Source organism: Hydractinia symbiolongicarpus, chromosome 13, assembly GCF_029227915.1.
Source record: "Hydractinia symbiolongicarpus strain clone_291-10 chromosome 13, HSymV2.1, whole genome shotgun sequence".
In the NCBI taxonomy this organism is placed as follows: domain Eukaryota; kingdom Metazoa; phylum Cnidaria; class Hydrozoa; order Anthoathecata; family Hydractiniidae; genus Hydractinia; species Hydractinia symbiolongicarpus.
The window spans coordinates 22700998-22726860 of record NC_079887.1 but is presented as its reverse complement, the minus strand read 5'-3'; the positions used below and the strand labels follow the sequence as shown (position 1 = coordinate 22726860).

The window sequence follows — 25863 nt, the reverse complement described above, 5'->3', positions numbered from 1 at the left end:
ACTGATGATGCGACTTCTGGTCCATGGACCTTGCTGTCCTTTTCATAAACTTCAGTGGACTTTTGTCAGTACTATTAGGCTGGTTCTTTGGTATCCTTCTTTAAATACTCTTGCTGATCATCTTTTAAAGAAGGCAACTCAGAGCATGTGGACCTAAACCATAGGTTAGACCCATCTATGGATAATTCTATCTTCTTAGGTACCTCGTTTGCTAGTCAGTTTCATATAGAGCATCGGGGCTAAAAGCGGACAAGACTAATCATTAACCATTTTGTTACCTCTGAACTGCGCTTTGAGTGCCCACTTAATTTCTCTTGACTGGATAAAACATTCTACCTAAAACCTAGGTAATGTTTGATTTGCTTTATTTAGACCCTACAAGTTTAAAGATCAGTGATATAACAGGTGTTTATAACTGCTCAGTAAGACTTCAACATTTGATATAAGTTAAATTAGTTGAATCAGGTTTTAGTTTTGTTTTGGGACAGGTGAAATATACTGAAACTTTTTTAGTATGATAGTAAGTAATGTACCAAAGTCACACCTAACTTTACATCAGTTAATATTAGTAGTTAAACTGTTCGATAATACTATAACTCTATTTGGGCAGGGAGTTGGCTCCTGGACCCTCTCTTTCGATATTTCTAAGGCTTGCGTCATGTTAAAAAAAACAAGTCTATGAATCTATATTCTTTTGAAAAATCTAGCCTGTTCGCATGATTTTTGATTAATTATGCATGACATGTATTTGATATAAGGACCAGCCTCAATAGGTTTAACATGCAGGGATAATATTTTTAAATAACGTTATTTTAGATAATTTAAAAAAATCAAAACCATTAAAATAATAAAACAGAAATTGTAAGTTCGAGATGGCAGTAAATTTAGTAAACAAATTGATAAAGGTGGACAATAACTTAGAAGAAGATAAGAAACTTCTTCAAGAATTATACGATACTTTGCAGGATGTCAGTCAAGGTGTCAACAATGTGCCATGTTCTGATGATAAAGAGAAGACACCGGTAGTTGTGAAAAATCTTGTGTCCCATTCGCACAGTAAAGATGATGTAGAAGCATGTTTTCTTGGCGAATTTAGAAGATTGTCATTATCAATTCCAAAAACAAACATTAGTGATTTTCTTGTTGATAAGGACACTGTGTGCCAGTTTGTTTGTATTGTTTTCGAGAGACATTATGGCTGGACTGAAAAGTGTTCAACTGGTGATAATTTAACAGATCAAATAGGAAACACAACAAGTTGCAGAAATGAATTAAATGTGTTATACGAGAAATGGATAGTTTGGTAAGTATTTCCTTATATTTGTTAGAAAATTTGAAAAATAATGCTTGTGATTTTTGGGTAAAAAGACCCATAGGGTTGGATTGGTGTGATTCAATATCTAATGTCACTGCTTACTTGAAAAAATACCAATGTGTTTAATGTTAACACAAGTGTGATGTGATGAATCTTTTTTTTACATAGTGAAAGTAGTTATACCTTTCCATAATTTTGTTCTGTATTATGATATATCATGATATAGAACAATGTTTATTTGTAAAATAAACTATATAGAAACTGTTGATTGTTTTTCAGGCTTGAAAATCACGACTACTTATCGTATTATTTGCTCAGTGGTTACAAATATGCTTTTGAATCCTGTAAGTTTCTGTTGTTAATTACTATTACTTTTATCTGTGGTTAATACAATGTTAACAATGTGGGTCCTGTGTTTTAAATTTATGGACTAAATTGGCCCAATATGGCAAAAGTAAGGGACTATAGATTGGTTGAACCGTAGATAACAGCACTTTCTAATGTCTGTGCTTTAAACTGAATCATCATTCTCATGATCCCAATGCAAAACCATTTACCCACTTAACAACATATGAAATAAAATCTTTAACATCTTCAGCTCAAAAGACAGTGACTTAGTGTAGTGTTAACATATCAGTATTCTCAATAGAAGCTCTTGGTTCTTGGTTATAAAAATATAGTATAGATAAAATTGTGGGATGGGAGACCAAAATTTTGTTTGCTAACCTGAGGTATAGTTTTAAACTTTTATATATAAACCTTGAATTAATTAGTGAACAAATGTTCAGTTTTTCAATTAAAGTTTTTTTTTAAATTGCACACATGGGTAGTGATATAAAATCAATCATGCAGAGAGTTTAATTTTATTTTTTAACAAAATAAAAGCACATGTGGATTTTTTTCTTAAATATATCTCATGAAAAGGTCAGAAACTTCCTTGCTGGTGTCGATTTAACAATACCTCACAGGGGGGAAACTGATTTTTTATGTGTTTTGAAATGTAAAACAGTTTAACCTTAGTGTAACAGCATCTAAGTAAATCTTTTTTAGAATTTAAGATAAATTAAATACCAAGTTAATTTCCATTTAAACATTATTCTGAGACTGAGAGAGTGGCTAGTTCAGATTCTTGTTTCTTGTGTTTGGTTTACAAGTTTAAGCATGCATCCCTCACTTTTCTGCAACACGGAAAAATAAGACAAAAATATAAAAAATATAAACAACCGAAAAATGCAACCATATGACCAGCGGCATTTTTTTCGAAGCAATCCAGAGGTCGCATCTCATATTTTGGTGTTTAAATTTTAAGGTTGAACAAAATGTCCGATGTTTATGTCAGTTTATTTTCAAAAACACTAGATAAAATGTATGTGCACAATATGCTTATAGGTTTAATTTTCAATTCCTTTTTAGGTCGTACTTTGGCCATTGTACGAAAACAAATAGTGTTCAGTCTTTTTCGTTGGTTTAAAAATCTTTCTGGAAAATATCTAATATTACCAGATAAATGTTTTAAAGTATTAAAGGTTAGTGTCATCATATATAATCCAATAACTAAAAGTTTTGTAAACAACCTTTCTATTTTGCAGATGCTTGAATAACATTCTTTCCTTTTATCTTCTGTTATGGTAAACAAGATTTGTCTAATTTCTCAAATTTCCTGACTTTCAGGGTGTTGTTTTACATGGTTTGACAGATGTGTGGTCAGCTATTCGAAAGGATACTGCATCCAGATTAGGCTTAGTATTGGAGTTTTTGTCAGAAGAACAGCTAGAAGATCTGTTTTTGTCACTTATACAGGTATGAGGAACTACATGTTACAATTTACCAAGGAATGATATATAGTGATGAAGGTTGCAGTGTGTTAATGCTACAAGTAGGAATCCCCAACTAAACAATATTGATAGTCATTGTACTCTGATGGCAGGAAATAAAAATTTTAAAACTGGTGGTATGGTGAAAACAAAACACTCGCCAGAATCCTTATTCTTATTTGAAATCGATCCATGCGATTTTTTAAATAGTTTAAATAATCGATGACATACTCTTTGTTGTTTTATTCTTCTTTTAATAAATATAAGTTAAAATACATGGAAATGCAGAAACAAGCAATAAAATTAAATAACAAATGATCTTTTTATAGAAACATGATAAAAGTGCTTATCTAAGCACACTAATGAATCTTTCGTGAAATTGTTTTAACCCTGTTTCACAAAAAGTGCAAAAAGACATCAAATAAATTATTTTTCCTGCTCTGAAGTTTAATAATACTTTGCAAAGTACCTGGCTATCTATATACACATGTATTGCATGATTCAAATGCATTTAGGAAGTAACATAATGATATAGAAATTGATACACATTAGTAATGTTTATATAATTTATTGTTAAAACTAGTTGTTAGCCCGTGGAAAAATCCACAGGTTCGCCCGTCCTTTTTATACCTCATTACGTGCGTCTCGCTACCTGCACAGCTAAGCTACCATGTTGCGGACAGACAGACGGACGGATGGAAGGACGGACAGACGTATACAGGTATTATAATATAGATACCTACTGCAAGCTGGATAATATGAAGTCCAACTAAATATATCCATGTTCTTTCTATTTTAACAAAACTAATGACTACTTATTTTTTACTCTTTTATTTTGTTATGATAATTTCACTTGATTATTTGTACAGATCTGTGAAAATGAAAAAGGTTCATGGCAAAGAACAGAGACATGGCAGGCAACAGAAGGGGCAATTAGAGGTTTGGCATCTGTTAATTTCCCTAACCTTGTAGTTAAACATTTTTTGTGGTACTTCTGCCTTCCTTTGTTTACTCTATAGTTGACCTTTATTTTGGTTTAAAATTAGCCGTATTAATAGTGAGTCAAACAAATCATGTGTTTGGTTTAAAATTAGCCGTATTAATAGTGAGACAAACAAATCATGTGAGCAGAAAAGTTCTCCGGATATGATTAGTTCGGCAGAATAAACAACAGCTAAGTAATAGTTGGTTGATCTTTTAGCAACAAAGTCAATTATCAGTACAAACACTAAGAGAGACAGAATATTAATAGCTTCAAATAGAAAAAATATTCAAGAAAGGTTACTTTTGTTTGGTAGATTATTTTTATAGACTGTGATGTTTACCGTTTCTTGTTTAAAAATCAGCTTGTAGCTAAAACATTAAAATTTAATGATGAATCATTAGGCTATAACAAGAAAGTTATTTTATAGTTTAAAAGGAAAATTTGATCGACTAGTTTGTCTTGGTGTAAATACAACTAATTTCAAAATGATTTGTTTCTTGTCCACAGTAGGATAGTATAAAAATTAGCTCCATGTTGCAGATTCTTTATACCCATCTGCAAACAAGACCAAAACATGTTATGTTGAAATAAGTTGCAAGTTTGGATTTACACTGAAAGTGAGCACCTGTGGTATTGCAGTTGAAATTTATTATAAAAAAAACAGTGTGCTACAGAACTTTTTGAACTTAAATTTAACGTAAAAAAAAATGTTTCGTTAAAACCATTCATCATTCATCACTCATCATTCTCGGCTTAACATCCGTTTTCCATGCTTGAATGGGTTGGACGGGGTATATTAATGACCCTCTTCCAATCTGATCTAGACTGTGTTAGATCTAAACTCAACTTTCTCTGTATCAAGTCTTTCCTTATAACCTCCTGCCAAGTCTTTCTCGGTCTGCCTCTGGGCTTTGCCCTAGGAACTATCAAGTCTCTACACTTTCTTACCCACCTATCCTCCTCCAAGTGCCCCAGCCAATTCAATCTTCTTATCTGGATAACATCTTTAATTCTACGGAGACTTAGCCTGCTTCGTAGCTCATATGAACTCTTTCTGTCTCTCAGACTGGCATTACACATCCACCTAACCATTTTCATATCATTCCTTTCTAAACGGTCAAGATCTTCCTGCTTCACTGTCTCACTACCGTACAACATAACACTTCTTACACAGGCCTCATACAACCTACCTTTTACCTCAATTGACAGGACTCTGCTAGTCAACAAAGGAAGTAACTCTCTGAACTTTTTCCAAGCAGAACCTATCCTGCAAGTAACACTTCTTCCAACACCCCCTTCACTGCCCAACATATCACCTAAGTAATAGAAGTTCTCTAACGAGCCACTGTTGTACATCATTAAAGCTGGAAATACTTCATTCTCTATAATCTCACCTTTGCAACGCTTGCATACAAACTGTATGTCAGCTCTTAACCTTCCACTAATACTACTGCACTTCTTATGTACCCAATGCTTGCAAGTCTGACAAAAAATTGAGTTACTACCAACCCCTTTCCTGCAAACTCCACAAGGCCACTTTCCAACTACAAGGTCACACTTGGGTGCAATGCTACTAATCATGACTTTAGACTTTGCTGTGTTTACCTTCAGCCCTTTCTCTTCTAGTCCTTTCTTCCACTTCTCAAACTTTTCAACTAATTCTTCCATCGACTCTGCTATGAGAACCAAATCATCTGCATACAATAACTCCCATGGACAACCTGTTCTGAACTCCATCGACAGCGCTTTTAAGACTAGAATAAACAACAAAGGACTAAGTACAGAACCCTGATGTACACCAACATTTACACTAAATTCATCACTAAGTGAATCGTTAATCCTGACACGACTTCTAGCATTGCTGTACATAGACTGTACCATCGTAACTGGCCACTCATCCACACCTAATTTTCTCATAGCCCACCAAATAACTTTACGTGGCACTCTATCAAAAGCTTTCTCTAAATCTACAAAGGCAAAATAGAGATTCTTTCTCTTTCCTAAATACTTTTCCTGAAGCTGTCTGAGTAAAAATATTGCATCTGTAGTGCTACGCCTTGGAACAAAACCAAATTGCATCTTATCTATATCAATTCTTTATCTAAGTAACTTATCAATCACTCTTTCAATAACTTTCATTACTTGATCAAGCAACTTCAAACCTCTATAGTTATCCCTTTCTAATGCATCACCCTTGCTCTTGAAACAATTCACCATTACGCTCGACTGCCATTCACTCGGAATAGCACCATCCTTTATAATCTGGTTAGCAAGAGTTGTAATAAGCTTAACTCCAATATATCCAGATGCTTTTACCATCTCTGCAACAATACCTGATACTCCTGCAGCCTTGCCAATCTTCAATTTCCTAATAGCCACCACTACCCATTCTGTCTTGATCTGCATAGCTGGCCCTTCTACAACATCATCATCAGACAAATTATCCTCGTCCCAATAAAACTCAGTGTTAAGCAACCTCTGATAATGATTCTTCCAAGCTACCCTTTTCTCCTCCTCTGTGCTAGCCAAAACACCTTCATCATTACGTTTACACTTCTCACCTACAATATCTTGATTAGTCTTCTTCATTTGCTTTGCTATCTTGAATTCCATATTGCGCTGGTCTTCCCTTCTTAACACATCTGCAAATCTGTTTCTTTCTGCTTCTGATTTTGCCTTATACACTGCTGTACGAGCGCGACGCTTAGCTTCTAAGTAAATATTTTTACTACCACCTGACTTCCACTCTTTCCAAAGTTTCCTCTTTTCCTTTATACACTGGTCAACCTCATTATTCCACCACCAGGTCTGTCTATGTCTAGCTGGTCCTTTCGTCCACCCACAGATATCATCAGAAGCTTCTAGAAGACAATTCTGCAAAGTAGTCCAAGTACTTTCAACATTGTCACTATCACATTGACTATTGTAGGCTAACTGCTGAACTTTTGCACTAAATTGTCTTGCTGCAATCTCTTCCTTCAGCTTCCAGACTTTTCGACGGGGCCTGTACTTTCCCTTGGCTTCTTTAACACTCTTTAATTGCTGACAACGCGCAGGGAAAAACAACAATAAAAACTGCAAGTTTGGCGGATATGAGGGGTCTCGGAGGATATGTGTGTACTGTATCTAATTGTAACAGAGGTCAACAAAGACCACAACAAACTGTCTAAGACAGTTTCTCGTAAATGTAGTGTGGTCAACAAGGATCACATAAAACAAACTGTCAATCAATATAAGTAAAACAAACTGTCAACAAAGACAGGTTCTAAACAAACTGTCAACAAAGACAGGTTCTAACAAACTGCCAACAAGGACAGCTTAAGATTGATAGTTCATGAATAGCAAAATATTACTTAAGAATACCAGCATGAGTTTAAAATACACAACACACCCCCTCGACCCTGTCTTTCAGACCACATGAACGCAAAGTAAATATATATACAACGTATACAAAATATATACATCTCCCGTGTATAAATGTCCTAAAAATATTCACATTGAATAAAACCTAATGAACTTAACAGTAAAAATGCCCTGACGGGATGGGTGGGCGGTAAAACCACAACTACTGTTGGCTAGCACGAGCGAAAGAGGAATCGTGGAGCGAGACCGTGACTAAAAGAGCCGAACGAACAAAGTGAAGATTGGAGCCCAGGCCTGTGAAACTAAGATGGCAACCACAGCTACGCGCTACCGTACTAACGCCAGTCCATGTCGTTTAGCAATTAACTAAAGTTAAGTAAACTTAACTACCTTTAATTGCTGACAACGCGCAGGGAAAAACAACAATAAAAACTGCAAGTTTGGCGGATATGAGGGGTCTCGGAGGATATGTGTGTACTGTATCTAATTGTAACAGAGGTCAACAAAGACCACAACAAACTGTCTAAGACAGTTTCTCGTAAATGTAGTGTGGTCAACAAGGATCACATAAAACAAACTGTCAATCAATATAAGTAAAACAAACTGTCAACAAAGACAGGTTCTAAACAAACTGTCAACAAAGACAGGTTCTAACAAACTGCCAACAAGGACAGCTTAAGATTGATAGTTCATGAATAGCAAAATATTACTTAAGAATACCAGCATGAGTTTAAAATACACAACACACCCCCAAATTCCCCCACACCACCACACTTGACAAACTATACAAAATGAAGAGGTGTGGTGACGCCTACGAGCGCCACCAACTAAACTATAACAAAAATGAAGAAGGTGTGTGACGGCTCCACCCACGAGTAGGTGGCCCAGCGGTGCATAGACTGCGAGAAAGGCCAATGACCTGTGCATCATCGAGATGTAGATAGCGTCTATAGGCATCACTGGTCCACCTGCCTAAAATCTGGATAGTGCTGTCAGGCACCCCTGCAGATGCTGCTGCGGAGGCACCACCAATGCGAAAGGAATGTGTATTAATGTGTGGAATATTAGGCAAACACGAAGCCAGGAGGTTTACTATGTCCTGACGAGTCAAAAATTTGAAGTCCTGGTAAGTGAAGAGTGGCCACCCTGGGCCGGGATGAACCGCTAAGAAACGGCGCATACACTGAACCGGGCAAACTGCGTTATTGTTAGCGCCAACCCTAATCTGACAACCAACACGAAAGGGATCTGTTTTAGACGACCGGATATGAACCAGCATGACGGAATTGTCTGCGGAAAATTGGATATCTCCAACCAATAAATCGGTGGATGGATCGAAGTGACGACTGGATTGATAAGTGTATTCAGAGCAGCGCAACAAGCCAAAGAAGGCCAAAGAGGTAGCAGCTTTGAAAAGTAGTCGTTCATATACTGTAGCTTGTAAAAATTGAATACGGTAATGAATTAAACACAAATTCTGATATGTAATTGGGTGCCTGCGCGGCCGGGTGAGACGAGCTCCTTGGACTCTTTTAATTCCTCGCAGGGTGTAACACAAGCGACTCATGTCTGCTATTCGAACATAGTTGCCGGCCAAGATGGAGTGATATTGCAAGCCTGAGATGTAAACGCGAATGGTAGTGTGAGATACGCGTTGTGCCAAACTAGAAATGTAGCGAATTAGAATATCCTCGTTCAACGGCCAGAGAGGATGAGACCACCTATAACAAAATCGCTGATATGAGGCAACACCAGTGGAATACGTGGCCCTAGTAGTGGGTGCCAAAGCTTGAGATTGAAAGTACTGTGAGGCTATACTAAGATGGTCCAGATGGTTGGCTCGATTGGTGTGGGTGACTCGTCTGCGGACTGAAGGCGTTGTTTGAATCGACGAACCTGTAACCGAGATAGAAGATCAGCTGCAATATTAGTATGTCCAGGAATATGTTGAAGCAAAATATTAATGTTCAACCGCGCCGTGAATAGAAATAAGTGGCGAATTAACGACATGATGTGTTTATCCCGAGATGTGCCTGAGCGCCACACATGAACTATGGACGCGTTGTCTGTGTAAATGATGATCTGCAGATTACGCCATTCGCGACCCCACGTCCTAACCGCTGCTACAATTGCGAAAAGCTCCAATATATTAATGTGAAAGGAATGAAATGTTGGGGGCCATGGAGCACAGAACCAACTATTGCGAAAAACAGCACCAAATCCTACCCCTGATGCATCCGTAAAGAGGCTAAGTGAAGCGGCTGTGATTGGGTCCCCTTGAATAAAACAGACACCATTCCAGCTAGGTAGAAAATCCACCCACCATTGAATGTCTAAGCGTGCCTCCCCATTTAATGTGATATGATGATTGAGTGATGCAACGGTGGTAGACAAATCAATTAACCTACGGAGGAACATTCTGCCTGGCTTTACCACTTTGGCAGCGAAAGATAAAGAGCCAATCAAAGAAAGCAATTCTCGTTTGGTGCACTTCTTCCTACCAGACCAAACCAATAAAGCTTCGTGCAACTCCCTGTACTTATCCGCTGGCAAGCGAATGATTTGTTGCTGAGAGTCGATCTCAATGCCCAGGTAGGTTATAGTTTGTGAGGGTCCTGTGGTTTTTTCCTCCGCAATAGGGACACCCAGTTTAGTGCACATAGACTGAATAGATTCCAAGTAACTATTTACTTCTGCTGCCGACCTCCCACAAAGGAAGAAATCGTCTAAGTAATGGATCACAAATGGAATACCAAGCACAGTGAGGAAGATCCAACATAACAAATCTGCAAAACAGTTAAACAAGAAGGGTGAGGAGCGGCTGCCAAATGGCAAGCGAGTGTCCACAAAGTAATAACCCTCCCAACAGTAGCCTAATAAACCCCATTGAGCTGGTTTAACGGGGCAAAGGCGAAAAGCATGTTTGATATCAATTTTGGCTAAAAATGCTGTGGGACCCAACCCAGACACCAATTTTAGGGCATCGTCGAAGGTGGAATATCGCACTGAAAACTCTTCTTTGCATATGCCTTCATTAATAGCATTGCCTCTAGGTGAGGAGAGATCTAAAATTATTCTGTAAGAACCGTCTTTCTTAGGTACTGCACCTAAAGGTGAACAATGCAGAGGCGTAATTGGAGGGCTTAGAAAAGGTCCTGAGGTGTGGCCTCGCGCTAATTCTTTAGCAATTGCCTCCCACACTGATTGAGAATTAGAGCGTGCAGATAGTAGGTTGCGTGGCCGGGTAGCTGTGCATGGGCCATGAAAACCAATGTCAAATCCAGAAGACAAACCAGAGATAATAAATGACACTAAAGACTGACAAGGGTGTTCCCTTAGCAATCTTTCAAAAAGAGCAACATTGACAGGACATTGACAAGACACAGGCAGTGGATTTGGATTAATATTTGCGGACAACGGAGCATTGTGAGGCAGGATGGGAGTCGCCGCAGTGTTTGCATTGGTGTGCGAAGCGACATTGTCGGTTCGTACAGTGACCCTGTGCGTTGAAGTATCGACAAGTGGCGATGTTATCGACCTGTCCGACTGCACCTGTGTCAGCCCTACTGAGGGTCTGCGTGGCTCGAAAAGGCTGTGTGGCACGAAAGCGCTGTGAGGCGCGAAAAGGCTGGGGGGCACGAAAGGGCTGCCCACTATATGCCAAATTTGAAGGTGCTGATTCGTTCCCAGCTGCTGACTCAGTGCGAAGAGGGCAACTTGATGCAAGATGTCCATAATTCCGGCACCGAAAACACATGACCTGCAGTGGGGCACTTCGGAGATGACGGTTATAAAGATCGTCATCTACACGGTTCCATGACAAACCAGAATCAAAAGCCATTTGGTACCTAAACATGCGATCGTATGTCGACCATGCTGTAAATGTAAACTGTGAGGCGAAGTCACACATGATAGACTGATAGTGTAAAAGCTCGGATGCACGATGTGGAAAGAAAAAGGTGAAGCACCGGATAAAATTATTCCATGCTAACATCCAAGATGAAAAGTCACTAACCTTAGGGCGGTTTGATTGCTTGGGAACTAACGCAACTGACGGGCTAGACCCACCGAGAACCTTAAACGTAAACTCGTCTGAAGATGAGGCAAAAGCAGGCAGTAAGCTATCAAAATTTACATACTCACCTTTTTTAACCTTGTCCAAAACGGCCTGAGGAAGTGCCGGCAAGGGAGCAGGGCGCGCTGTGGTTGCAACGGAAAACCCAACCTGGGCTGGACGAGGAAGACCCCCCTGTGGAAACTCACCCCCTTCAGAAAACGGCTCAGACACAAAATGGTGTACAATAGGAGTCTCAACAACAGAGTTAGTATTATAAGTGTCACCTGTCGCTTGATTTTGCTCTATTATGTCAGGAGCTCTTCCCGCGAGTCGTTCCCCCTCGTGACCCTCGAAAAATCGTCGCAATTCTCCTCTAATTAACTCTGTAACCACAGCTGTTGTAAGGATGGGCGACTCGACAACGTCGGTGGTCGAAGATGATGATGCCTGATGACCAGTCAAGACATTTGAAGACACAACTGTAGTTGACTCAACGCCGGTTGCTGTGTTGGTTGGCTGGCCGCGTGGGCGGAGTCTGGTCGACCTCGTGGCCACGTTGATTGATGGAATAATTGGGGCCATACATGATGTAGTGGTCACCGACGTAGCTACCACCGAATGTGGCGGATTGTAGAACGAAAACAGGCGACGAGCAAGTATTTGAGGCGATCCTGAGTCAATTAAATTTAGTGCATTGCACACTAATCGTAGAGTTTGAACTGGCAATGTGGTCCATTCTGCCAGACTCTTTTTGTCTGCATCTGGCACTGGCAAGGCTACTCCAGAACGTCGTCGAACAGCGACGCAAAGAACTATCATTATCGTGAGGTACGTAAATCTAACAATAAACATCTTTCGTCACGTAAATGATTATTTGCGGAACCAATTAAAGGATAACAAAAGATTAAATAAACCGATTAAAACCACAACTACTGTTGGCTAGCACGAGCGAAAGAGGAATCGTGGAGCGAGACCGTGACTAAAAGAGCCGAACGAACAAAGTGAAGATTGGAGCCCAGGCCTGTGAAACTAAGATGGCAACCACAGCTACGCGCTACCGTACTAACGCCAGTCCATGTCGTTTAGCAATTAACTAAAGTTAAGTAAACTTAACTACCTTCAAGATAATATCACAAACCAGCAACCTATGCTGGGAAACACACTCTTCCCCCCATATAACTTTCACGTCCTTCACCACTTTCTTGTCTGACTTTCTAACTGACTCATATGTTATCAGCCTACTCTGTCTCTTACTGAATGATGTGTTGCAAACCACCACGTCCGTTGCCATTCCAAACTCAAGCAATCTCTCCCCTTCCTTATTTCTGCTCCCAAATCCATAGCCTCCATGCACACCTCTATAACCTTCAGATGACTTCCCAACATGACCATTAAAGTCGCCGCCCACCATGAGAAGTTCAGTGTCTCCAAACTTTGATGTGACTGCTATTAACTCATCATAAAACTTATGTTTATCTTCCTCACTGATTCCACACTGTGGAATAAACTGACAGAAAAGTGACAATCCTATTACCTATCAAAAACTTTATCACTATAATGCGACTATTAACACGCATAACATCTATTACTTTTTCTACCCACTTCTCTGCAACGAATATGCCAACTCCTCCATATCCATCACTATTACCAATCCAAAAAAGCTTATACCTTGCCCTCCTACCTTCCACAAATCTCACTAAAAAGCTCCTCTCCACCTAACTTCCTGAACACAACACATATCAACAGATCTACGTTCTAACATTTCAACTACTTCACCTGCTCTACCTCTCAGAGTTCCAACATTTACACTAGCGATCCTCAACCTAGTGTTATCTACCTTGTGATGTGATAGCTGGGTAACGGTCTGACGATGCTCACACCTGACATCTGTCCTACCGTGCGCGACACCTTCACTCCTTAGAGTTCCAGCCCCGTTTACGCAGTTTGTCTGATCAACTATTCTTACGGCCATTAATAAAGAGTTTTGGCATTGTTTTACAGCTGGATGCCCTTCCTAGCGCCAACCATTCACAGACCGGACTGGGTGTTTTTTAAAGTGACACCATCACTATGTGGCATTTCATGGGACTTCCACAATCGCGCCTTTAAACTAAGGTATGGTGGAGGACGTTCAACTCCTCTCTTGTCTCTTAAGGAGACCCTTCACCCATTGTTTTAGTTTTTTTAATAAGACTTGAACTAAGAATTAGTCTGAAACTATGGTGTAGCTTATTCAAGTAGGTCTGACTTATGTTTAGCTTAAGCCCATTTGAACTCGATGCACTTTTTCCATCTCTTTCTTTAATTTGAAAACAAAGAGTTATTTAAAAGTGCTTAAAAGTTAAAACAACTGTTTTTTGAATCTGTAAGACATAAACAGGTATGTGCAAAATAATTTATAATCCAGCCCTATTTGATCATCAGTTATAAAATTTTTTAGGCATTGATAGAATGCTTACAAGTTGTAAGTATATTGCAACGTCAAGTGTACGTAAGGATGACAGAACATCATCACCTTCAGTTTTAATAAAGGTAATAGCTTACTTTTTGGATGACCTAAATAAGTCTGTTCAGTTCTCTGGAAATCTCTAAAAAATTGTTGCTGCTGTAAACTTACTTTAATACGTATATAAATTCCAGATTTCTACCTGGTCTTTTCATAATAGGACTTAGTTAATAGTTAGTGTTGAACGGTCAGTGAGACAAATTAATTCCATTTTTAGATATTTTGTTTGAATGTTTTTGTTATGTTTATAGTGTCTCGATTATTTATATGTTTTTAAATTAAGTTTTGAATTAGACGTACTGGATAGTGAGCTTAAATTATTTAGCTTAAATATATATTTCTAATTTGTTTTATATGCTTTTAGATTGGTCGAAATAATTTTCCATCTTTGCCACAATACGTAAAAGAAAATATGGAAAAAGTTTTGTTCAAATTGTTCGCCCATCCACAGTTTAGTATACGGGAGGTTGCTGGAAAGGCCTTTTCAACATTCCTTAATAAATCTGAGTTTTCTGTAAGTGGCACAGGTCTTTAATATCCGAGCAGTCCTCATTAAATCAAAAATTTTTCTTCTTAACTTATCCTAGATTCACCTAAAGCTTGATTAAAACATTTAATATCTCCTGAAATTTCCTATAGCATTTCTTTGTCCACAATTAGTTTTTTTCGAATTCTTAATTTGATCATATATCCTATTCTGAAAATATAAACTTCTCAGTGTTACATTTCTTAAAAAATTTTTCTAAAATTTTTTCACATCCAATATAACTAATTTTTTTGTAAACAAAAGTTTAAAAAGTGGCATTTTGCTATAGAACTGTTAAAATTCTATTGCACAAAGCTTAGGTATCACTGTTTTTTTCATATGAAACCAGAAAAAACAAAATTGGTGAAAGTATTTCGTCATCAAACAAAAGTTGTCTTGAGCTTAAGCATGCTCAATTTCACTTTTTATAAAATGTTATGCTTTTTATGCTTTTACGACTTGGCCTTTACGACTGGGCCTTTACAACTGGGCCTATACGACTGGGCCTTTAAGTAACAATTTTATTTCTTTTAGTATCTTGTTGAATCGTTTGAGAAAATTGTGCAGCATCTTGGTATACAGAACAAGGTTGGTAAAGGTTATTATGCTTAAATAAATATTGCTGACTTATCTAAAATCGGTAATACCAACAGTGATATGGAATGTTGAACATTTTGATAGCAGTGCAATTTTTTTATAGGAGAACTTAGTTTTTCTGGATGCTTGTGAAGCAGAAGGTTTTATGAATGCAGTTTTGTTTCTTATAAAGGTAATAAACACATTTCTCTCGACAGTATAAGTATTTATGATCTTCCATTGAAAATGAGCCCTAAAGTTTTGTCCTTGTAATGCTGTGAATATAATTATATGGTCGATTTTTTGGACCAATGTTATTAAAAATGTTTTAAAAATATTTGTTACGACACAAAGTCACAGCATCGCGTAATATTATTTAGGTTAACTCAAGAAATATTTTGACATTTTATAGAACAAAAGTAGAACTTCAATTTTTAGCTCCGTTTCATACTTCTAACAAAAAAAATTAAAAAATTCCGGCTTTCTCTTTGAAAATTTTACTTAAAACTTGACCCCTTGAAACTTTGAAAGAAAAATAAAGCTGGATCAAGCTCTGTTTATAAAGAAAAAACTACAAGAAACGGCCTGTTTCACAATATTTCTGTCTTCGTACGCCAGATATATAATCTCAACGTGAACTCGATAGCGTGCTCAAACACAATAAACAAATAATTTTGTCTTGTTGTGGTACTAACATGAGCTTGTTTTAAAAAATTTTTTAAAATATTTAGCAGTAAAAAAACTTAGAGAAAAGAAAACCAGAGCTATTTGTATGCACACAAGAAATACATTTTGAAAAGATATCTTTTTTTTTGTTAATTGACTTAGCTTAATTTTTCTTGAATTGTTTCAGTGTTTTTCAGTTTGGTTGCATACCTGTTGTAATATAGCCTTGTTATCTTGCCGCTGGTGTATTTATAATAAATATGTATCCCAAGTGTTTTTTAAAACATTTAAAACTACGTGTAATACTTTGAATACATAATAAATATGCCAGCAAAAGCTTATGCCTGTTTGCCTTCCACTTGTACGTGTGAAAAACTCGTATTAATAAGCCTAATAATTCCGGGCTGTGGTAAGTTGATAACATTAGTAGACTGAATTTTGATATTAAACGTGCTTACTCATGATAATCTTTCAGAATCTGATAAATTATTTTTGTCTCTACAGAGCATCCCGCTTACTCACTTGATACATAATTGGCAGAGATACTGGTCTGTCTTCACACACTATCTTATTCACCCTGCATCTACTGTTAGACAAACTGCAAGCAGCGTGTTTAAATATCTAGGTAAGTGTTATCAGGCTTCGAGGAACTTGATGAGCAAATTATTTAAGCTTAAATTTTATTTGTGACTAAAAATTTGTAAATAAAAGCAATCTCTTACGACAGACGCCCTTTATTTTGCACCTCTCCCTGTTTTGAACAAGAATCAGTGTTGAACTTTCTCTTTCTTGAACAAATTTGCTAGGCCTTTGCCAGTTCGAGACACAAAGTCAACTGTATTTTACGACAGGATTTCTTTCTTCTTTTTTTTTTTAAACATCGCTGTATTCATGAATCGTGTTTTATATTTTAGTTTCTAAAGATCTTACTTCACTGTATCAGATGAAACTTGTTTTGCAAGGACTATGTTCAGAGTGGAAGACTGATATCGAAGCCTTAAAAGGACAAATCAGTTCTCGCCATCAAAAACAGTCTGAAGGCAAAGGTGTTTTTGACCATACGAAAACGAATGGTATTGTTTTTTTTCTGTAATGAATGGTGGTTATTCAAGTTAACTAAAAATCGTCTTATCATGACACTTCTCGTATTTTCAGACATTGTGACCAAAACAGAAAAAGTTTTTGCGCATAAAATATATCCCATTTTTCATCCTTTTTAGACTTAACTTTGTGTTGGGAATGGCGTGAAGGACGATTGTTGGCATACGAATTAATTATGAAGTTTCTCATAACTAATTATTTATATTTTTCCTTGACTTCCACTTCCCATCACATACATCATAAAAAGAACAACAGTTTAAATAATTCCATAACTGAGGGTCAATTTAGGTAACAAGTGTTTGGTGTTGTGTTTTGATTGGTGACCATGTTGATGATGTCGTTTTGGCATCTTTTCTATTGATGATGCTAATATTGTTATTTAGATTAGATTCTCTAAAGAATTCAATTGCACAACCAACTCGTGTAGATTTGGCGAGAAAAACCTTGACAAAATCATTCACCATTTCAGTATGAAATTTATCTTGCTTGTTTTGTATCTGCGTTTGAACCAACTTTTCGTCAAACCTGGAATCAGAAAAATAGGCCTTAATAAATATACTCAATCATTTCTTACACTTTAACCATTCACAATAATTACTATACATGACGTAAAGAATGCCCTATATGAGTAAATAAGCATTGGGCAGAGGTTATTTGTCATGAGCACTGAAAAAATATTTGTAACATCCATAAAAATAAAACTATTTTCCTTTGAGATGAAGAAAACTGTATCTGCAGTTGTGACAGGCTAAAGAAAACGGTAAAGTTGTAGTTCCTTCTAAATATAGCCTCAAAGAACTACAAACTGCAAAATTCTGCAAACAGAAATCCCCAGAAATAAATGTATTTGAATTTATTGTTCTAAAAACAAAAAAATAAATTATGTTTAGCTCCTGTGTAAAAAGATTATGCTGCTATTTAACAAGAGGGTTGCTTAATCGATATGGGTGCTTATTAAAAGTGGGGGGGGGGGGGGCTTATTATAATAAGGTGTTTATTTAACAGGGGTGCATATTTAGCTGGAGTGCTTATTCGACAGGGGTGCATATAACTTAAAAGTAGGTTGCAATTGCAAAACTATATATTCACTGTCCCAGTAAGAAATGTCAAACAGCACCTATTAAAATATAAGATTTCACTGTATTAATGGAAAGTTTTTTATTAATAGAGATTAGGAGCTGTAGATAGTGATTTTGCAACCAACATCAACAATGCAATAAATTCGACAACTACAGTGAGTATGAATGACAAGTGTGGATTTTCCTTTTATTTCGTAAAAAAAGGTTTTGCTCACCAAACTTTCTATCTATGTCAGTGTAAAATACAACAATAGATTTAAAAAAAACACAGACATACGAGTCAAAGTTTTTAAAAATCTTTCCCCTTATTTTCGTCTTCTATTGCAATGTTTTAACTAATGCGGAGACATATCTATGATTCACAATGTTGTTTAACTTTTAAAACTTAAAATACCTTCTGTCTTTAGAATGATTCTCTTCTTGAAATCGCAAGATCAGAAAAGATCGAAAAGGTGAGGTTCATGATTTTAATGATTCACATATTTTCGGTTTTGTTTATTTGGTTGCTTCAGACAGATTAACGTGCCAACTTGCTTGCTCAGACAATTATATTTCAGCTAATAAAAAGTTAAAAATCTTATCAGAATTTGAGTGTCAGTTTGTATTGGCTTCAAACGGGGTGTTTTGATTGATTACATGCTCCTTAGCCTCACCCGTGAGAAATTCATTCAAAGTTTTTTAAACCAAAATAAGTTCTTCTGGAGCCTTTCTATAAAAGGCATTCGAAAGAATTTGTTTTTTTTTCTAAAGCGTAAGTGTATTTTTTTTCTACCACAGGTGAAGTTTTTAAACACAGCTGTACCAACATTAAAACTGACACCATTACCAAGTAAGAATCATTGTAACGATGTGTGTTTATTTGTTTTTGTTTTCTGTGTCAATTTTTACCTGAATAGTTTGCGCGAATTTTTTACACTAGTGCACGCTATTGTTAATTATTTTGACATGATTATGGCGCGCCAATATTCGATTTAACAATTTTTTACACTAGTGCACGCTGTTGAAAGTTATGGCGCGCCAATAGTTAATTTAACAATTTTTTTACACTAGTGCACGCTGTTAAAAGTTGTTTTTGCACTATTATGGCGCGCCAATAGTTAATTTAACAATTTTTTTACACTAGTGCACGCTGTTAAAAGTTATTTTTGCACTATTTAGGCGCGCCAATAGTTAATTTAACAATTTTTTTTACACTAGTGCACGCTGTTGTTAGTTATTTTTACACTATTTAGGCGCGCCAATAGTCAATTTAACAACACTCTAAAAATATCGTCTAAGAATTTGTGCTTTAAGATTGTTGCATCATTAAGTTGTTGCACTCGTCACTTAGCTTTTTCTACTGGATGCGAAACAATGAAAGCAGCAGAACAGAGCGCTGAGCAACATATTTCAATCTGGTTATCACAACAAGAATACTGCTCATACTACAACTTACTTAAACAGGTAACCTTATTCTTGTTTAACAAAGCAACTAAACAACCGAACATTGTGTTGTCTTGTTTTCTTGTCTCGAATTAAGTCTTTTGTCATCAATTGTTTTCGTGTCATGGTCGCCATGATAGTACCACATTTACCTGGGATAACTTCAACGGGCTGAGAAATGTAGAACTTGTGTTTTTAAAGCTTCTATTTTAAGTATCAAAGCAATGAAAACAACATCCCAATTTAGATTGATTTGCAGAAAAAATTAATTAGAATTGTTTTGTTCGTCGAGTTTGGCTTTAACCCACAACGAACACGTTTAAATGTAGTCGAAGGTTTGCCAAGGCACACCTGTGTGTCCATTCTTTACAAAGAATAGTTCAACCTGATGTGATCACGTGTTGTGATTGGTTTGTCTGCAGCGATGTTAGCGATGCACAAAGTAGCTCTACCTCAATTTGAGTTTTTTATATACTTCTTCGAATTTAATTTTCTTTAATTTCCTAAATGCAGACTTTGATACAAACCATTGAATGTCTTCATGATTCTCGTTGGGAATTAAGAAGAATGTCAAGACAGGTGAGAAGATACATAACCTAGCAGTATTGTTTAAATTTGTTTATTTATTTATTGCTTGTGTCTTTCGTAATTATTTATTCATTCACTGCTAATGTTTTTCTTACCTCTGAATTTCTTTTAAATGGGTTTATATCACAGAAACATCGAAATTAAAGATCGTTTTCAAAACTTTTCTCTTTTTCAGCTACTTCCAAATATCTGCGAAGTCATCCGGCTGTATAACTACCAGTTATTGGAAGATCTCTACGTGGAAGCCACACAGTTTCCTGGCTCTGAGCTGTACTATGGGTCTTGCTTTTGTTTGTTGAACTCCATAAAAAGTTACGTCAAATTGAATAAGATGACAAGCGACAAATTTTTACCTGCCAAGGTAGTTAGACCAATGTGTTTAATTGTGAGTGGAACTGACCACAAACTTCTATAATTTGCACTCTCATTATTGAAACCTGTAAGATGTACCAAAACATGTTTTAGTTTTTATATATTTTGTGGAGAATTTCCTTTTACAAATCAACTTATACCCAAGGTGTAAAATGTTAACGAAGGTTCTTCAAAGGTCTAGCCAGGAGACCCAGTCTAATTTTTTTATCATCAGGAAATCAGAATAGTTGAGGTGGAAAAAATTACCCTGGGGCTTAAACGAGTTTTTTGCAGTCAGAATACTACTGACCGCGCTTTTTGATTGGTAAATTCTATTGTTCTTTGGTCATGTGGTTAATATCAACTGCGTCCATAATATCCGCATTAATTAGTGAAAACTTTTTGGATCTTGTGCTTTCAAAAATTTCAAATAGCCATTTTAGTCCTGCTTTTTTTACGAATAAACAGAAAAGCATTTACTACAATCCCTCTAAGAAGGTCAACTGGCTACCTTTTTTTTTGAAAATAGAATGCAACTTAAGCATCAAAATATATTCGAGAGTTTAAATCATACAGATTTTGATGTAAAATCTTTTTTCTACTTAATTGAAGGTAGTTTTTACTGTTTCTACATCTATACAATTTTGTACAATTAATTGCGCACAATATATTGTCGCAGTGTAACTAGCCTTTAACAATTATTATTCAGTTGTAGATAATAAAATGTTCGATTTACATTAGAGTGTTGACAAACGTCGATCAAATGCGGAAGATATGATATCGCAGATTGAGAAAAACATGGCTACCTACGTTTTATCTGTATCCAAACACATCACTCATTCTTGCGAAACATCCAACATGTCTGTTGTGATACTCGTGCTGTACAAAATAACATTTAAAAAAGAGGTTAGTACATTTTTTACGTCCGTTTCGCTTTTCTTATTGTTGTCGTTGTGAAAGATTTGATGTCTTTTAAAAGTGAATGAATTTGTTATCTAATGCCCGTTACATGACAATAAATATAAAACAAAATTCTGTTGAGCTGGACTTGTATGGAAGAGATTGTTGTTTACATGTGGTAAAAGATACATTTTGAGTTACTTTGAGTGAAGAAAGTGTGGGAGAAACTTTTGCTGTTTAGTTTTATCGCAAATTTTTGCATTTTGCGAGAAAAAAATCCATCCACTATCCATTTTGTCTAATAACAGCAAAATCCTTAGAGACCATATTTAACTGACCCATTTCGCGGTTAAATAACTTTCACAATTTACGATTGTTCTTTTTTTTTTGCAAGAAAAAACTTGTGAATTTTTCAGAAAGCGCGAAAACTGCAAAAATTTATCCCGCAAACACTTTTTCCCCTAAACTCATGTTTTTCGTACTTTAATTGCTATAGTGGATAAGAATTTTGATGTAAAAGTATGTATAGTAGTTGCGATTTTTATTTTTGTTTTCAGGAGTGTGTGTTTGACAAAATAATATGTGACTATCTTCACGAACTATCCAATTCCATCAAAGACGATTCTAGGTAGTTATTTAGTTACAAAATTTATTTTAAGTCTACTGTACTCAGTTGACCAGCATTAGTGCTGTTATACGCTTTGTCATTGGTTGTGTGGCAAAATCTTGTATCACGTGGTATTCTCAAGTACATCATCATATTGGTAATTAGCAGTTAAAGTGAGGTTGCGTAAAACAACATTTTTGCCAGACTTGTTTACTATTTTTGCCAGACTTGTTTACTATTTTTCACCAAAAGTTGTTTATCAGAAGAACACTTTTCATCAGTAGAACACTTTTACACCTCAAAGATTGGAAAATATAACAATAATTTTTTCTCCTTTTTTCCTCCTCTTCCTCCTCGTCCTCCTCCAACTCACCCCTCCAACTTATCTGCTAGTAATATTCCCGAACATTAACCTGTAGCTTGCTTCCTGTAATTAAGATAATTTGGTAAAAACAAAATTCTTAGCTTTTAACTTTTCGAATTTAGTTTTTACCGATTATTTTTGAGATTCGCTAATCGAAATGCTAAATTAGGTACCGCAAATTTTTATTACGAGTTGTATAACTTTCTTTTTTATGTTTTAGCCCTACCTACAGTAAATCATCCTCAAAGGTATTATTGTATTTTAATATCGATAAAATGTTTTATTAAAATATTCTAAATTGAGTTTAACATATTATTTTTCTTTTTAGCACCTGTTGGATTTATTGTGTGAGACACAAATCTATCTTTTAGAATACTGCGATAGTTCAACAGTTCAATTTACGGTATGTCAACTCCCTACCCTACCCTGCTGTAGCGCCCTAAATTCGTTGTAAACCAATGATTTATCATTTTAAATTTAAAAATGTATAAATTTTGCATCAAATTAACAGCATGATTGAACAAGCCAATCAAATGATTTGAATTTATTTAATTACTGTTCGTAAATTAATTTATTTTAACAGGTCTGGGGGTATTAATTTTGCGAGAGTTAAGCAATTAAGAAAATATATTTTTTGTAGAAACAAAAAACGAATTAGAAAAAAAAATATATATATACAAAATTGCATTTTTTTCCACTCTAAGGTAAAAATTTGACAAATTATCGACTTTTTTGTGATTTTCTTTTCACGGATGGTAAATTAAAAAATATTTTGAAACTTAATTTCGCGATTTCCTTAAAATCTTTAAAACTCGAAATTAGTAATATTATTGTACATGTTTTATCCTATATATTCTACATTTTTCTTTATTGTTGAATAATCATTTATCCGAACAAAGAAAAAGAAATTTCATTGATTTGATTGATTGATTGATTAATTTTAGAGTTATCTTTTACCGGTGTTCTTGCAAGCTGTTCATTTATCACAAACAAATTCACTGGATGTACATGTGATGTTGGCATGGTAGAAACTTTTGTTTTCGTTTCAGTAAAACTAACTTTTTAATTGTGTTACTTATATTATGAGAATATGCAGGTATGTACTATTCAAACAGGCGTAATCGAGCAAACTTTTACCTCGCCCTGTTGTTAGTATATTTGTTGTTATTCAAAATTTCCCTGGCATAGTGTATATATTTCTGGAACAGAGCAGATATGTGACGTAATATTATTTTTCTTTAGTTGTGAGAACATTCTGCGCAAGACATTGCGCATTACTAACGAAGATGCCAGGTAATTAGTTTATTGTTTTATATCGAGTTATGTCGAGTCATACATTTCGAGTTGGGTGTGTGCCAAGTTGTGTTAAGTTTATCGACTTATATATTTGTTATATGTTGAATTGTATGTCGAGTAATATGTGGGTTTACGTGGCATAGTGTGCGGCGAGTTATGTCGAGTGAAATTCTAAAATCTAAGTAGATTTGTTTTTATTTACTTTTTTTTTGTTGTTTAATTTATTTAAAGTCGGATATATAATTTACAGTTGTTTTTAATAAATACATACAAAAACTATTCAAAACCGACTAAACTACTTTTTCAGATCTCACTCGCTTCAACTGGAATCATCTTGTCAAGAAATTTGTCAGATATTAGAGAACACAGTATGTATTTTGTGTTTTCATTTCTTTTATGCACGAATATCTCCAATTTATAAATTTATATTTGGTACGGTTTGTGTAGGAGCTAGAAGTACAATACCTTCGTCAAGTGTTTAATATCACCTTTGCTTTGCAATCTACTATGGCGAATGAATTTCCGCTTTCCACGATTGCAAAATCTCTTAATTTAAAACTAGCGAAGGTAAGTCGATCATTTTGTAATGTATTTGCTTTTTTCCTAATTTACATTTTCGTTCTCTAAACTCTATGACTTGCATGTTAAATATCTGCTTCTTGTTTCTGGACTTGCGCAGTTATGAAAATGTAGCCTTGTCTGTGAAATAAGCGATTCTTTATTTTTATAATTTTAAGACACACAAAAGCAAAGAAAATATAGGTTGGGAGAGGACTTTTATAGTCAAAAAGCTACTCCACAAATAGATGGATTATATTTTTTTCGGTACACCATAAGTGGTGGATGGGCGGTTACTAAAAAGAAGGATTTAAAAGTTAATTATTATGATTTAAAATATTAAATGTTAAAAATCTTTCTTTTTCTTTAGATCGGTAGCTGCAAACGTTCCAGTGAAAATTTTGTTTCACAAAAAATGGACTCGAAATCAAATGGTATGTGTCATGCCTTAAGATTTGTACAGACATAAAAATGGTAGTTTAATTTTTTGTGCTCAGAGGGCGTGTAAGGAAAAAATCTGTAACATAAATTCTTCATTTCACGATTTCTCACTCTACTCCTAAATTTGGTGTTTAGAATGCTATTTTTTTTTTTTGAGAGGATAACTTTTCGAGATTTTTACGAGAATGCGAAAAATTCTCGTAAAAATCGCGAAAATTTATCCTCGCGAAAAAACAAGATAGCATTCTAAACACCAAATTCGTGAAAGTTATTTGTCCTAAAATGTCTTTATTTTTACCGTTTACAAAATTTATTTTAAAAAAGTAGCGAATATTTCGCGAAATCACGAACATTGAGAAATAAGGCATGCAATTTAAGTCACGAGCTTACATTTTGCAATTTCTGGACAAAATGATCACCAAAAAAATAAGAAAGAACTCTGTTGTCAAATTAACGCCTATAAGTTCAACATTACCGCCGTTTGTGAGACGTTACAACATGCTGTATTAAATTACATGCTTGTAAATGCACACATTGTTTTCATAGCTCAAATCCCTGACGATCTTCTTTCATATTCTACTGCAAGCTTCGACTCTATACGGATGTCTGACGGAAGCTCGTCCGATGGTAACAGCGATAAGGAGCATGGAGACGAGGTTGACGAAGGTTCAGATTGGGACTGGAGTAGTGGAGATGAAGACAATAAGGTTTGAAAATATTGTTGATCAGTTGGTTTAAGCATAGAGGGGGGGTGGAGTGTGGGGAGGGTGGGAGGTAAGACCACTTCAAAAGATAAAAACTCTTGTGTCGCTTTGTGAGGTGCCAAGTAGCTATGCATTAGGAGGCAAGCAGACCAAAATATGTAAAAATCAAGATTAATTGTACTAGAGGAATTTTGAAAGTTATTTTTTTCAAAAAAAACTGGTTGTACCTTTTCACAGAAACAATCTGTCATATTCCAAAAACATTTTAATTTTAGTATTATTAGTGTTGAATTTGTTTAATTTTGACTAGAAAGAAAGCTGTTTAAAAAAATGATATTTTAGGTTTACTACGATATTTTACCATATCCATTACAGAAGTCAGAGCATTCCTAATTTGAGAAACAAAATTGGTCAATGTAAATCAACCTTTCTTATTTTTAGGATGAATCTTCACTGTTTGAAATATACTCTTCATTTCTCGAAGAGCTGAATGACAATACACCAAGACAGGACAGTTATACATCAAGCTGAAATCTTTTTCTTTTTGAAAGTTTTATGAATATAAAGATTGTAAATAATACAGAAGAAAAAAGTAATATATTAAGTCCGCTTTCTTTGTTTGGATTTTATAGCTAAAAATGACA

General features: G+C 35.7%; 1 protein-coding gene across 1 annotated transcript; it reads left to right on the top strand.

Moving 5' to 3' along the window:
• Nucleotides 1-522: 522 nt before the first annotated feature.
• Nucleotides 523-25823, top strand: LOC130623304 (uncharacterized). Its single transcript, XM_057438771.1, has 30 exons — nucleotides 523-1303; nucleotides 1595-1659; nucleotides 2729-2841; nucleotides 2987-3115; nucleotides 3999-4068; nucleotides 13975-14066; nucleotides 14405-14554; nucleotides 15101-15154; nucleotides 15267-15335; nucleotides 16313-16433; nucleotides 16723-16881; nucleotides 17029-17197; nucleotides 17293-17377; nucleotides 18078-18143; nucleotides 18396-18440; nucleotides 18766-18817; nucleotides 19319-19431; nucleotides 19924-19989; nucleotides 20174-20359; nucleotides 21091-21255; nucleotides 21807-21877; nucleotides 22441-22468; nucleotides 22549-22623; nucleotides 23165-23244; nucleotides 23463-23513; nucleotides 23824-23884; nucleotides 23964-24083; nucleotides 24445-24508; nucleotides 25062-25222; nucleotides 25661-25823. Exons 1-30 carry the CDS (start codon nucleotides 873-875, stop codon nucleotides 25748-25750), a joined length of 3201 nt encoding a protein of 1066 aa, XP_057294754.1. The 5' UTR covers nucleotides 523-872; the 3' UTR covers nucleotides 25751-25823.
• Nucleotides 25824-25863: the final 40 nt, after the last annotated feature.